At 53.9% G+C, this 14,613-nt stretch overlaps 1 protein-coding gene across 1 annotated transcript in view; it reads right to left on the minus strand.

The window, feature by feature from the left end:
- Positions 1-3,132: 3,132 nt before the first annotated feature.
- The window catches only part of SCARA3 (scavenger receptor class A member 3), a 34,300-nt gene continuing 22,819 nt past the window's right edge, over positions 3,133-14,613 (minus strand). Inside the window, exons 5-6 of the mRNA XM_061132273.1 lie at positions 13,126-14,169; positions 3,133-4,876 (exon numbers count right to left, since the gene is read on the minus strand). Coding sequence (XP_060988256.1) covers positions 4,425-4,876; positions 13,126-14,169 — 1,496 coding nt within the window. The 3' untranslated portion in view covers positions 3,133-4,424. The remainder of the gene's footprint in view (positions 4,877-13,125; positions 14,170-14,613) is intronic.

Genomic DNA, 14,613 nt, shown 5'->3' on the forward strand with positions numbered 1-14,613 from the left:
AGCTGAAATGAGATGCCCTGAAGGGCCGTGTTAGTGGGGCTGGGAGGCGGGCTGCTGTTTGATGAAATGAGACAGAGAGAGGGAGTGTTTGTGTGTGTGTGTATGTGGGGGGGGGGGGGGGCACTTTCTGGGGGATGTACATCATTTGCTGCCTGATGGTTCTAACCAATAGCCAAGTTGCTAAAAAAACCCGAGACATGAGAAATTGCATTGCCCAGGAACCCAGACGCCAGAGTTCTGATCCCTGTTGGGCAACAAGCCCCTCAGGCCCTTCTCAGCCGTTGGTTTCTCACTTGAATAGCAAAGTGTTTGGAGCCAAGTGAGTCACCAGCTCGTTCCTGGCTCTAATCATGCAGGGAAGGTGGGTGGGTGGGTGTGTGCGGGAGCTCATGTTCTGGCCGCTCATCTGCAGAGGGAAGTGGTGAGTAATGCTGTCCTTCAGAAAGCCTGAGTCTGTAGGATAAACACCAGCATGAGTTTGCCTGATGTTTATGGGATGGTAACCATCGCTGAGCACCCGGCACTGAATTGTGTCCCTGCAAAATCCATATATTGAGACCCTGACCCTCGTTGTGACTGTACTTAGGGTGAGGGTCTTAGGATGTAATGAAGGTTCACACGTGCGCATGTGTGCTCAGTCATGTCCGACTCCTTGCAACCCCATCAACTGTAGCCCTCCAGGCTCCTCTGTCCATGGGATTCTCCAGGCAAGAAGACTGGAGTGGGTTCTGGTGTCCTTCTTCAGGACATCTTCCCGACCCAGGGATCGATCCGGGGTCTCCTGCATTGCAGCAGATTCTTTACCGTCTGAGCCACCAGGGAAGCCCCCTGGGAAGCCCAGTGAAGGTTAAATGAGGGAGGCCCTAGTCCGATAGGCCTGCAGCCTTCCAAGACGAGAAAGAGAGCCCTCCCTCTGCCTTTCTATCTCTGAGTGTGTGTCTCTCTCTCCCATCCCCCCAGGCATCTCTCTCCCCGACCCCACATGATGGCACAGCCAGAAGCCAGGAAAAGTGGGCACCTTGATTCTAGACTTCCAGCCTCTAGAGCTCTGAGAAAATAAATTTCTGTTGTTTGAGCCACCCAAACTGTGATATTTTGTTACGGCGGCCTGGGCTGACTAATTTGCTGGGAAACTGGCCAAGAGCATCATTTTATTTAATCCCCTCAGCGGCCTCTTGGGGTAGGTACAATTATAACCCCCACTGTACAGGGGAGGAAACAGAAGTTAAATTACCCAAGACTGAATTTCAATAGAGATACATCTAAAAACTCATTAGCTCTGTGAGTTTGGGAAGCTAATTAATCTCTCCAAGCCTCAGTTTCCCCATCTGTAAAATGGGAATAATAATAATATAGATACAGTAAACATAGAGGGGCTTCCCAGGTGGCACAGTGGTAAAGGGTCTGCCTGCCAGTGCAGGAGATACAAGAGACGCAGGTTTGATCCCTGGGTTGGGAAGATCCCCTGGAGGAGGAAATGGCAACCCACTCCAGTATTCTTGCCTGGAAAGTCCCACCGACAGAAGAGCCTGGTGGGCTGCAGTCCATAAGGTTGCAAAGAACTAGACATGAGTGAGTGACTGAACGCATGCAAATACTCCATCAAAATGCCGGATTTTCTAACATTGCTCATGATGATTTCACACACAGTATACATAGAGACCACAGATATATAGCTACATTACACATTGTAGTGAGGGTTAAATGAGTTAATATGTAAAGTGCTTAAAATGGTATTCTGCTGCACAGTAACTCTTCCATCGGCATTTGCTATTATTGTTACTGTTCAGGTTATTCTATTCCTCTGTTACCAAACACAGATTTTGTGGCCAGTTTTGTTCACGGTAACTCTTGTTCTTGTACCTCTAATTTTTTTTTTTACAGAGTGAGCCCTCTCCCTCTGTAGCCAGACCCCTGAACCCACAGGGTAAGTGATGAGATTTTGCCCTCCTAAGGCTGGGAACTAGAAATTGTCGGGCTGGGCCCTTTGGTGGTGAGCAGTGACCCTGATACACTGGGCCTCATGCAAACAGAAAATGTGGATCAGCAGCAAAGGGAGAAGAGAGGAGAGGAGACTGGTGTGTTCTCCGGAAGTGAAGATGGGGGCTTGAGACGCTGGCAGTTCTCCACATCTAGCCACTGCAGGACCGAGCTCTGCATCAAGTTTCACAGGCTCGATTTTACCTGCTGCATCCTCCTGGTCATAAATTGCTGTTGTTTAGTCTCTAAGTCGTGTCTGACTTGGCAGCCCCGTGGACTACCGCACGCCAGGCTCCTCTGTCTTCCACTGCCTCCCGCAGTTTGCTCAAATTCATGTGCATTGTCATGCATGCCCCCTGCCTGTTTCCTTGCTAGAGCTCGAGGGGACTCCTGTGATGGGGTGGCGGCGTGAACTGGCTCCGTGGGGGTGGCCTCAGGGATGGGCTCCAGGTGCCCGCTTCCACCCTGTGCTGCTGAACCAAGCTGATCCCCCCAAACCGCACAGCCAGGGACGTGTTGGTGGCAATCGTCCAGGACCCAGGAGTTTTCCTTCTGTATTTCTGTTTCTGTTCTGAGAGCACCTCAGTGTTTGATCCCTGCGGGCTAGAATCTCATTCCAGCCCCTGGCTCATCCCTTGGAACTGATCCCAGATCGCACTTCCTGGATCAGGCCCGCTGACTCACAAGGACCCAGGTGTCCTTTGTTTCCTGTGGACGCCAGGCCCTCTGCGGCAGGTCTGGTCTGCTTTCCTCCTCCTTCTCTGCTTCATCTCCTCATCTTAGGAACAAGAGGAGGAGGAAGCAGGTAACTCTCGGGTGTCAGGTCTTCTTTTCCAATCTTGTTTTAGCACAAGCGCTGCAGGACTCTGCTGCGAGATTAGTAAATTCATGTGGCTTCCACTAGGTTCCTGCTCGCTATGGGTAATCCCTCAGCCATCCCGGCCCCCTGGCCCCTTCAGGACCACTGGGAAGTCCCAGCGGGGCTCAGTGTTTCTGGAGTGAGGGGCTGAGGGTTCAGACCCGGACTCCACAGTGGGACTGAATATTTAAGGGACTTTTCACCCCCTGGTTCCCCTTCAAAGGCCAAGTAAGGTGAAGACTCTGAAGGCATCATGGCCCCCATCAGGCAGAAAGGACCAGAAGACACCTCCCTCCTGGAAACAGGTCTTTACTGAGCCGGTGATACTAGGTGGCATGATATCATATGTAGACAGGAGAACTACACGCAGTTGGGGTGGCAGGAGTGCAAGCCAGTTGCACACCTGTTACAAGAAGGTTGGGGGGTGGTCATTGATAAGGCTTCTGGATGCGGGAGAGGCCGGTCTCTGGGTGAGGTCGGGAGGGGGGACAGCTGCAAGCACCCAGCCTGGAGGAGGGGTCATTATCTGTTAGGACACAAAGGAAGGGCAGCTTCACTGGGAGCTCACCATGCTGGGGACGGCCCGGTGCTCCTCGCTGCCGGCTATGCAGGAGGACGGAGGTGGGTGAGGGGTGACGTCAGAGGGATGTGACCCCTCCCCCTTGTCTGGGGTTGCTGTCCCTGCAGAGAGGCCTTGGGCCAGTCTGGGTCACACTGGGGTGAGGTCAGGGGGGCAGAAGGAGAGCCAGTCAGGGGGCAGCCCTCCCCCAGTCACCACAAAGAGGTCACCCCAGGATTGCAGTGGGGCCTCCTCCTTTGACAGAAAATTCCAGAGCTAGGAGAGAGCCCTGGTGCAGATGGGATTCCCGCTTGGTTTCTTCCTGGGATGCTCCTGGAGGCAGACACAAGGATGAAGCCAGGAAATTTTCTGGAGGTGCAGAAAAAAAAGCTGAGCTCCTGGGGATGTAGTCCTTAGGGCCCAGGTGGACCAGGTCCTGTGCAGGGCAGGGGTGGGCCAGGGACCCTGTTCCCATGGTTACGGGGGAGGGTCTTGTGGTTGCCAAGCCCACCCTGTCCCTAGAGTTTGAACCATAATTCCCCCCGCCCTCCCCCACCCTTCACCCCACCACAAATGTTCTCCTGGGTCTTTTCAACCCCTGGGAGCCTCAGGGAACTGCCAGCCAGCTAGGATGGGGTGAAGATGCTAGAAAGACTGGCGTTGGCCATCCATTCAGAGCCGGAGTGCAGACTGTCCCCCCGAGGTAGCCACCTCCCTGGCAGGCTCGTCACGGGAGAGGGCGCTTCTCTTAACCTCTCCTCCCGCCCAGCCAGGGAAACCCAGTCAGCTGCCCTGGCCAGCAGGGAGATGCACGTGTGTGTGTGTGTGTGTGTGTGTGTGTGTGTAAGGGGCTGCTTTCTATGGTAAGTCACTACTGGGGAGCCCCGAGGTGCAGGGACAGGCCTGGGGGAACCCCCTTTGGGGTCAAAGGACCACATGTCTGTAGGTGTGGCTTTATAGGGGCCTCTCTCTGCCAAAGCCCACTCCCTGCCTTTTGTGTGGCGGTTTCTGGGATTGGACTTCTCCTCAGTAGCTGCTCTGGCTTCCTGGTGGGCCTGGGGGCCCGGGGAAGCCAGGGGGACCCGGGATCCCTGGTTCACCCTTCGGCCCCATGGGCCCCCGCTGGCCTGGTGACCCTGTCTTCCCAGCGATCCCTGGTTTTCCCTGAGGCCCCTCTGGCCCTGGAGATCCTGGGGGGCCCTCTGGCCCTGGGGGCCCCACATCCCCTTTGGGGCCCGGTTGTCCTCTTGGGCCCCCAGTTCCGAAGCTGCCCTTTGACCCTTTGATGCCTGGGAAACCCCTTGGGCCAACTGGCCCCCTTTCCCCCGCAGGCCCAGGCTCCCCAGGCTGCCCCTGAGGACCCTGGGGTCCTGGGGGCCCCCAGCTGCCGGGGTCTCCTTTAGGTCCTTTGCCACCAGCAGGTCCTTTCACGCCCACATCTCCCTTGAGTCCTCTGGGTCCTGGAGGGCCGGGGGCACCTAGGGTCAGAGAGAAGAGGGCAGAAGTCAGTGTACGAGGACAGGTCTCCTGAGGCTGTCCCATGAAGTGGGCGCCAGGCACTCTGACACCCAAGGGTCTGAAGTCCCAGGTCTGCCAACTACTGGCTGTGGGGGTTCAGGCCACTGACATGACCCCTGTAAGTCGGCTTGGCCAGCTGTGAAGGGGGGCTGAGAATCTTGAGTGAGGCTGGGAGCCCATCCCGAGCTCACATGCAGAGGTGTTTGGCACAATGCCTGCACCAGGCGGGCACTCATATTTCTAACTTCAGGACTGGGCTCAAGTTCCATGTGGGCACTCAGGTAGGAGGCTGAGCCAGCTGGGTGGCTCCGGGCAAAGGCCATGGCCATCCAGGATCATCTGTTTTGCTCTGGAGACCAGCTTGGATGCTAATACTCATTATGGACTTCGACTGCTGTGGTCCTGACCTCCTGCCCCAACCCCATCCCAACCCCAGGCTTCACCTTTGAGCACCTGGGACCAGAAGTGGAGTCAGGTGACATGGAGGAGAAAGCCAAGCAAGTGATGTGTGAAGTGAGGTGTGAGAAGTAGATGCCTCCCAGTGTGCGTGAGTGGGAATAACAACAAACCAGAGAAAGGGCAGCTCCTCCAGGAAGTCCTCCCTGACCATTCCAGCCTCTTCTCTGAACTCTTGGGGCTGCTACTTTCTGAATTTTTTATTTGACATGTAGGAAGAGAAGTCACAGTATAGTGAAAGCAAATCCTTGGCTTCTCTCTGGTAGACCCCGCTGAACTGTGGGGCCCCAAGAAGATAGTGAGGACCACGCGTCCCATCACCCACCCCTGGGCATGGCGCTTAGGCACACAGCAGGGAAAGCTCAGTATATGCTTGAAAAGGGGGAGGCACCAAACAGTTCTGGACCCCTAGCTCCCACCCAGCTCTGGCGTAGGGCCTGGGGGAGATGCCAGGATGAATCCCTTCTCTTTTAATTGATTTTTATTTGGAGTATAGTTGTTTTACAAAGTTGTGTTAGTTTCTGTTGTACAGCAAAGTGAATCAGCTATAGGGCTAGTGCTAAGTCGCTTCAGTCATGTCTGACTCTTTGCGACCCTATGGATTGTAACTCACCAGGCTCCTCTGTCCAAGGGATTCTCCAGGCAAGAATACTGGAGTCGGTTGCCATTTCTGCCTGGGATCTCCCTGACCCAGGGATCAAACCCAGGTCTCCTGAATTGCAGGCAGATTCTTTACCGTCTGAGCTACCAGGGAACATACACACATCTCCCTTCTTTTTTGGACTTCCTTCCTATTCAGGTCACCTGCCACAGTGTATTGAGTAGAGTTCCCTGAGCTGTGCACTGGATTCTCATTAGTTATATATTTTATGCATAGTATCAATACTGTGTATGTGTCAATCCCGGTCTCCCAATTCCTCCCACCTCCCCCTATATGCCCTTCCTTAAACAGCCCAGCCTAGCGCGCAAAGCAGGGGTCAGATGACCTTAACTGCCTATCTGCCTGCTGGGTAGATCAGAGTCACCACCTCTCAGAACTATACCCACCCACCCTCAGAACACAGGTTAGAGTGTGGCCGTCAATCTGGCCTAAGCAGGTAGGATGCCCCAGGACTAGAGGAGACAGCACCCTCTGGCCTGGTGAGGACATGAATTGCAGAGAATGGCTTTAGCCCCCTTGGGGTTAAGGCGCAGCAAAGCCCTGGCTTTCAGTGATCTGGGTACCAGCTCGTGGGGTGGGGGGTAGGGACAATGACCCTGGGGCTGGGAGGTGAATTCTCATGCCCACGCTCCGCTCTCCCTGAGAACTCAACTGTTACATCATCGCCTTTGCAAGAGAATCCTGGAGTTTTTGAGCTTGGTGGGGGCTAGTCCAACTCCTACATTTCACAGAGGAGGCAACCAGAGAAGTGACGTGGTAGCCCAGGGGTCCCCAAGCAGAAACCAGAAGCCCTTGAAGAGAAAGGATCTTCTCTGCAGGAGCTGGGAGCCCTTCCAGCGGGCTCGACCCAGTTCTGCAGCCCTGGGCCCCTCTCCCCGCTAATGCAGACACTGCCTCTGTCTGTCCTGGCCTCCCCCCACACTTCCACTCCTGCTCATCTCTCTCGGAGGGTTTGTAAGTGGAGCAGAGAGTCACTGAACACCATCCTCCAATTACGATCTAAACTGGAAACCAGAGCCCAGACATACTCAGCCCCACTGAGGCCAATAAAAACCTGTTCCGGGCCACCTCCTGCCCATGCCCACCTCCCACACACACAGCGGGGCTGTGGTCAGTGCGGGCTCGGCTCACATGGCCTGCCAGCAGTACCGGCTGGCATGCCGTCATCGGCTGGCTGGAGTGGGCGTGGGGCAGGCTGGCGGTGGTGGCAGCGACCAGGGAACAGCTTGACCTGCCCTTCTGTCTGCAACGATCGTCCGCAGCACAGCGGCCAGAGCAACAGGCACAACAAGGGCACGGGGAGACGGCCGGCAGGGACCTCCGCCCCCAGTCTGGCAGCGATGGCTGGGAACCAGCCTGTCCTCACTCCCAGCTCTGCCCTGGGCACCTGGGGCAGCCAGGGCGGGGGTGGGGGCTGGAACAGCACAGCCGTTCGGAGGTGGAGAGGCCCCTGCAGGCTGTTCATGTGGAAGGGAGTCTGAGGGCACGAAGCGACTCTGGGCAAGGCGCTCACATCACTTATCTCTCTGAGATCACACTTGACAGTCCCCCAGGGCACGGCGGCTCCACCAGCAGCCCTCCTTCCACCTCTGTCCCTCCTGCTCTAGGAACACGCTGCCCAGGGCTTGCCCCAGCTCCCTGGTCCCTCTCTCTCATCCTAGGATCTCTCCTGTGACTTCCACTCTTGTTCCCTGGGTGGATGGTTCCCAACCCTTGCCTGGACTCAGGAAACACCTGTGAAGTCTTATCTGGACAAGGATGCTCACAGACCCACCAGGAGCCCCCTGCCCCTCCCTGGGACACCCCTGCCCTCCTGCACCACCATTTCCAGCACACACCCTCTGCTCCCTGGCCCCTGAGGGCGCAGCAGCCCGCAGAAGGATTTCTCAGGGTTTCTGTGCCAACAGCGGGGGAGAAAGAGCGGAGAACAAAGGCTTCTGTTTGCTCCTCCCCTCCAGCCTCCTCAGGCGCCTCTTTCTGGGGAAGCTCTTGGGTGTCTTTCCCCTGGTGGGAAAGCCTGTGGGCCTGTGCCGAGGGTGAAGGTTTGAGCAGAAGCCTGAGTCTCATTGTCCCCTCACCAGCGCCTCAGGACTGCAGTCCCCAGCGCCTGTGGAAGGAGGCCTGCCAGGAATGGGTCACCTCCCTCTCCACAGTCTCTCCACGCCTGCTGCTGCTGACCCGTCTCTGAGAACCCATGGAGGGCTCCTAGGTGGTGGCCTGATGAGGACATCCGTCGGGGAGGCTCCACTGGGAGCAGGGCCTGTGTTACAGGCATTGGTCTCTCCCCACCACGTCTGGTGTCAGCGTGCCCACATTGGCCCCCACTCATCCTAACTTCTCTGAGATCTATTTTCTTGGGGAAGGGAAGAGCAAGGGAAACTGAGTCTCTCCTATGTCCGTGGCAACATACATTGAGATCATCACCCCATTTTACAGATGAGAAACTGAGGTGCAGAGAGTGACAACTTGCAAGCCATCACTAACCAGGGAGGATGGAGACAGGATGCAAACCCAGGTCCGAGAGGCTTGGGGCCTGTTCCCCAGACCTGTTCCCACAGCCAGGACCTCCCACTCTGCCGCTGCCAGAGGAGGGGGCCCAGTGAGCCAGGAAGGGGTCACCTTAAGGACTGTCTCCCTCGGGTGAGCCAAGCCTCCGCCTGTCCCTCCAGGGCCAGCCATGAGTCATGCGGTCAGAGAGGGAGAGCTGGCGGGGAGGAAATCAACAAGCAGAGTTCAGCAGTGAGCATGGCGGGGACGGATGCAGAAATGGGCTGACCAGGGGCTCTCTGCAACAGGGGCCCCTCACCCAGCCTGTAATAAGATCTGGGTGTCTCAGGGATGAAGGGCGGGGAGCAGCTAAGAGCTGCTCTGAGCAGCGGGGGCACATTTAGGACAAAAGAGAAAATGAGGGCAGCAGTGGCCGAGATGCAGAGATGGGAGAGGAACCGGGCATCCTGGAGACCGGAGGAGAGGCCCATAATTACTCAGGAAGCCCTGGGCTGTAATTAGGCCATCCCGGCACATTAGGGCAGAGCCACACTGACTGCATGTCTGAGACAAGTAGGTGGTCTGCTCGGGGTCTGCACTGGAAGTGGGGAGGGCTGGGCGGCTGAGCAGATGCACCAAGGCGTCAGCGTACCAGCACTGCCCACCCACGGGTAGGGGGGTGCATTGGCGGGGGGGGCACAGCCCATCCCCCAGTCCAAAACAGGTGGATGGAGACAGAAACAGAAGCGGGGGGCCTCTCGGGAGATTGGCCTGGTGCCATGGAAAGCACAGTTCTCATACTAACAAATTGGGTGACTGGGTACATCATTTGGTCCTCATTGGACTGAATTCTGTCTGCAGGCTCCCTTTTGTTCAATGAGAATATTAGCCTGGGTCGGGGACACTCAATCCTGGTTCTTGTTACCTGAGGAGCATTGAAAAAATGCCAGTGGATTTCCACGTCAGCTTATGATGGATTAATTTGTACCAACTAGACCTCCCACTGAGAACAATTAGAACCATTAGGCACCATGCCAAGACATCCTTCTGAAAGTTTTGGAGAGAGATCAAATGCCAGACTCCCCAGGAAAGGGGAACTTGTTGAAGGAAGCCTGACTTTCTTTGCCCCTTTTCCTCTCAAGCCATTTGTTGACTAGTAAGTGGTTTGGGCAGAGAGGCTGAGAAGGGTTTCTAGCAGTTTCACTGGGGCTGGGGCTCAGGGCTGCCAAGGCCCAGGGCTGGGATTCAGGAGGAAAGGAAACTGTGGTAAGGACCAAGGGATGGAAACACTGAGCGGCGAATTAGGCTTCAACTCTTCAGTCCTCTGGGGCAGGGGAGACGAAAACTAGAGGCCAAGGCCCATAGGTGGGAAGCCTCAAGGATGGTGCCCGGGAAGTAAGAATGTGCCAGAAATAGGCCAGGCGTTAAGGTAAGCTCCCGTGCAGGCACCAGCAGAAGATGGCATCGTTCTCCTTTTCACTGACTGCCCTTGTTGCTCCATAACAACGAAACCTGCTAATCCTCCAAGCAAGCATTTCCCTCCCTACCCAGGGGGCCCAGTGGTAAAGAATCTGCCTGCCAATGAAGAGACAAGGGTTTGATCCCCAGTTTGGGAAGATCCTCTGGAGGAGGAAATGGAGGAAATGTAGAATGAGAGGAAACATTCTATGAGAGGTACCAAAGGCTTTCTGGTTGGCAAATGGAGACTCAGACTTCATCACAGAGCTGGAAGAGATCTCAGAGAACAACTGGTCTTATCCACTGATTTACATACGAAACAAAACAAAACAAAAGACCCCCAAAAACCAGAGGCCCGGAAAGATTAAGTGATTCTGCCTAAAGACCGAGAGCAAATTAGAATCCAGGCTCCTTTCCTGCATAGTTTATGAGCCCCAGCCCTTCAGTCAGCACTTGGCCATGAATGCCCCTCCTCCTTCATTCTAGATAGCAGCTTGGCTCCAGACAGAGGGAGACCTCACTGCCAGCCCAGCGTGAGAGCCTGTCAGCCCCTGTCTATAGGTGAACGAGTGAATAAATGGTACTTCCTATAGGAAGTGATGCACGTTTTGTCCCTGAAATCTTCTTTCAGATGTGAGAGGCTTTATATGTGGTGATTTAACAACCAAGAAGAATGTTGGTCAAAAGATAGCATTTAAACAACTATACAGAGGTTGAACTGAGAGTCAAACGCGGCTCAAAGTGATGTCCCACCTTGGTCTCCAGTTAAGATGAAGTCCTTTGGTGAGAACCCTGCCATCATTAGGACAGGCGCAAATATAAATTTTCATGACTATTGTTGGGTTATACTTGGAATGAGGGTCTCAAATTGTTCACTTCTGACACTTTCGGTACCATTTCCTTCTTTTCCAGTCTGTCCCACACATGACGCGTAAGCAGGACCTCAGTGGAAGTGCATTTTTTGGTATCTGTGAGCTCACACTCTCAGTGTCTCCTGGCTGATCACCAGACATTTGCACCTCAGAGCCATGGCAAGGGGTCAGGCTCTTAATCACAGTGTGACCTTGAACTATCCCTTCACTTTTCCTAGTCTCAGGTCACCTTTCTGTAAAATAAAGACACTCACATCTGACACCTGCAACACATGTCCACAAAGTTTGTGAGGCTAGTGGGGAAGAGTGGAGGGGAGGGCTAGTTAGGGAGTTTGGGATGGACATGTACACATTGCTATATTTAAAATGAATAACCGACAAAGACCTATTGTATAACAGGGAACACTGCTCAACATCCTGTAATAACCTTAACTGGAAAATAATTTAAAAAGGAATATATACAAGTATGTGTACGACTGAATCACTGTGCTATAAACCTGAAACTAACACAACATTGTCAACTCTACTCCAATTTAAAATAAAAGTTCAAAAGAAAAGAGATTGTGAGGCCAAACGAGTAGGCTTTGTCATGAGGAAAGCTTTACATTTCAGTTGTTCTTAGATTGAAGGAAACCTAAGAAAACACGATTACTAGAGGATGAATCATGAGAACTATCTGCTAACGCCTTCACTGGAACACTGCATTCTAGAGGTCACACAGATACATATTTTACATGAAACACTGGGAGACTGTCTCAGTTACTAAGGAAATACTCTGGAAGTACCTGGCTTCCTTGCAAAAATATGACACTGGGCAAACAAGATCTTACCTCGCCCCCAGCCCCTGCAACACCACTAATCTAGAGTAAAGAAAATATTAGCAAAAATGCTCACTGATATAAAATTGAAGGCAACACAGATTTGAAACTAAATGGTTCAAGAGAACCAGAGATCAGAGAGCTTGACTCCAGTCCGAGCTCCATGGAGACAACAGTGCTGTCTGGGATAGTGGGTACTCCCCTCCTGTCTCCTAGAGCTCCCTGAATGATCCCTGCCTCCTTGCCAAATGTGACCAGGCTTCCCAGGTGGCTCAGTGGTGAAGAGTCCACCTGCCAATGGAGATGCAGGTTCTATCCCTGGTCCGGGAAGATCCCCTTGAGAAGGAAATGGCAACCCATTCCAGTATTCTTGCCTGGAGAGGAGCCTGACAGGCTACAATCCACGGAGTCGCAAAGAGTCAGACACGACTTATCGACTGAACAACAACAACAAAGGAGATAGGCATGGGTGCCAAGATGATGAGGGATGAACTTGTGATAGTTCCTCTTAGGTGGCAAGCTACCTGGGCCATGGGATACCCAGATATTTAGCCAAACATTATTCTGGGTGTGTGCACAGGGTGTTTGTGGATGAAATTAACATTTAAATCAGTACCAAGTAAGGTGAATTGTCCTCCCCAATGTGGGTGGGCCTCACTGAATCAGTTGAAGCCTGAACAGACCCAAAGGCCAACCCTCCCCTGAGTAACAGAGCATTTCCTGCCCGACAAACCTCCAGGGGACACACTCTCTCTCCCTGGTTCTACAGCAGCTTTCAGCCTTTGAACTTGAACTAGGACATCAGCTGTGCAGGTTTTGGGTTTGCCAGTCTCCACAATCTCATGAGCCAATTCCTTTTAGTCTCTCTCTCTCTTTCATATTTCTCTGCAGAACTCTGCCTAAATGCAAGGGTGAGATGGGAGGAGCAGAGGGCATCAGAGTGACGGGCCTCTGAGGGGGCAGATGGTGGAGAGCACCAGTGAGGGGGAGGGAAGGGGAAAACAAGAGAAGACAGAGTTTCCAAAGGATGAGCTCTGCCTATATCTCTCTGTGGACTCATACATAGATCCACATGTAAAAATCCAAATCTGTATATCAGGCACGTGAGGAGCCTTGTGTGTGTGCTCAATCGCTCAATTGTGTCCTACTCTTTGGGACCCCATGGACTGTAACCCGCCAGGCTCCTCTGTCCAAGGAATTTTCCAGGCAAGAATACTGGAGCAGGTTGCCATTTCCTTCTCCAGGGGATCTTCCCAGACCAGGGATGTAACCCACGTCTCCTGCATTGGCAGGAGGATTCTTCATCACTGCCATACACTCTTCCAAAAGGATGTGAAAGCTGCCCGTCTCCCCAGGCATTTACTGCAGGGCTGTATCAGCCCACCAGGATACCGGGCCCCAAACTTCTGTGTTCCCCTCTGGAAGCTCCCTGGCAGCCCCGCCCACCTGCCTCTCACCTCGTAGGATGGTGACGTTCCGCAGGATCTCCCCGTGCCGTGTGTCCACGGCCCTCATCTCCTCCACGATCATGGACAGGTTGCGGACGTTGAGGTCCAGGCGGGCGCTGAGCAGGCCGAAGCGCTCCCGGAGCAGGTCGGTGGCGGCCAGCATGAGGGAGACGGTCTTATTCAGGTAGTAGAGCTCCTCGGCCTGGGTGTGGAAGCCCAGGGTGCAGGAGAGCCGGACGTCGTCCAGGTACTTGAGCATGCTATACACGTGGCTGTCCGTGGCGTTGATGTTGGTGAAGATGGTGCCGATCTCGATCTCGTGCGAGGCCATGCGTCCCTCCAGCGTCTCGAACCTCTCCACCGTGCGGTTCTGGGCGTAGCGCGTGTGGTACTGCAGGTCGTGCATGTTCTCCTCGTGGTCATCCAGGAAGGACGAGATGTTATCCAGCTGCAGCTGCAAGCCCATGACCTGCAGCACCAGATCATGCAGGCTCTCGGAATTCTGGCTGATGCGCTGGGACGAGGCCCCCAGGGTGGCCTGGAGGCTCCTCACCGCGTCTCCGGTCTTGGCAGAGGTGGTGCGCAGGCTGCCGAAGAGCCGCGTGTAGTTCTGCCAGTCGGTGACCATCTTCTGGAGGGTCAGGGTCTCCTCTTCCGTCTTCCGCCGGATCCCATGGATCCACTCGGAGGTCTGCCCCACGGTGAAGTTGATCTGGTGTACCGCCGCCTTGACGTCGTAGCACTCCTGGGTGAGATCCTTCAGAGACAGGTCCAGGCCAGCAGTGGTGGCCTGCCAGCCTCTCACCTGGGCCAAGAAGAGCCCCAGAGACTGGTTGATCTGGTGGACGGAGAAGGAACAACTGCCCATCTCCTGGGAGATTTGACCGCTGGTGGTGGAGAGCAGGTCGTGGGTCTGGGAGGTCTGGTGTAGCTGGACCTCCTGAGCTAGAAGCATCTTCTGAATTCCCTCCAGCTCCGCCTGCAGTTTTCTGATCTCTTGCCCCAGCAGCCCAGCCTCGTGGCAGAAAGAGCAGTTGTTCGGGGCTTTCAGATCTTCAGGAGAAAGGGGCAATATTTTGAGTTGCTGAAGGCTCACAGGGCAAAGGTTGCTTCTTTCAATTTAATATTTCAGAGCATCATGTGGCTGTCCTGTCCCTCTTTCTTCCCTAAGACCTGCTATGACATCTTTTTGGAAAAACCTTGCTAGCCTCTGTGCCATCTTATTTCTACCCCAAGTCTTTGTTCTGACGGGACATCTAGGCTTTAGGACACTTTCTCCATCTCCTCACCAAAGTCTCAAAAAAATATATGTTTGTAACTTTTCTGAGGTTGCCAAGAATCTCCCGTTTTATTTTTAAAACTTCTCCCCATATTTTAATATTTGGTTAAAAAAAATTCTTTTTTAGTATTTGTTTTTATTTGAACCTCTCATAAGCTAGTGGAGAAAAGGGTGCAGGAATGTTTTTCCCCTGAGACTTCTGAGAAATGAAGCTCAGA

The sequence above is a fragment of the Dama dama genome, chromosome 29, assembly GCF_033118175.1.
Source record: "Dama dama isolate Ldn47 chromosome 29, ASM3311817v1, whole genome shotgun sequence".
Taxonomy (NCBI): Eukaryota; Metazoa; Chordata; class Mammalia; order Artiodactyla; family Cervidae; genus Dama; species Dama dama.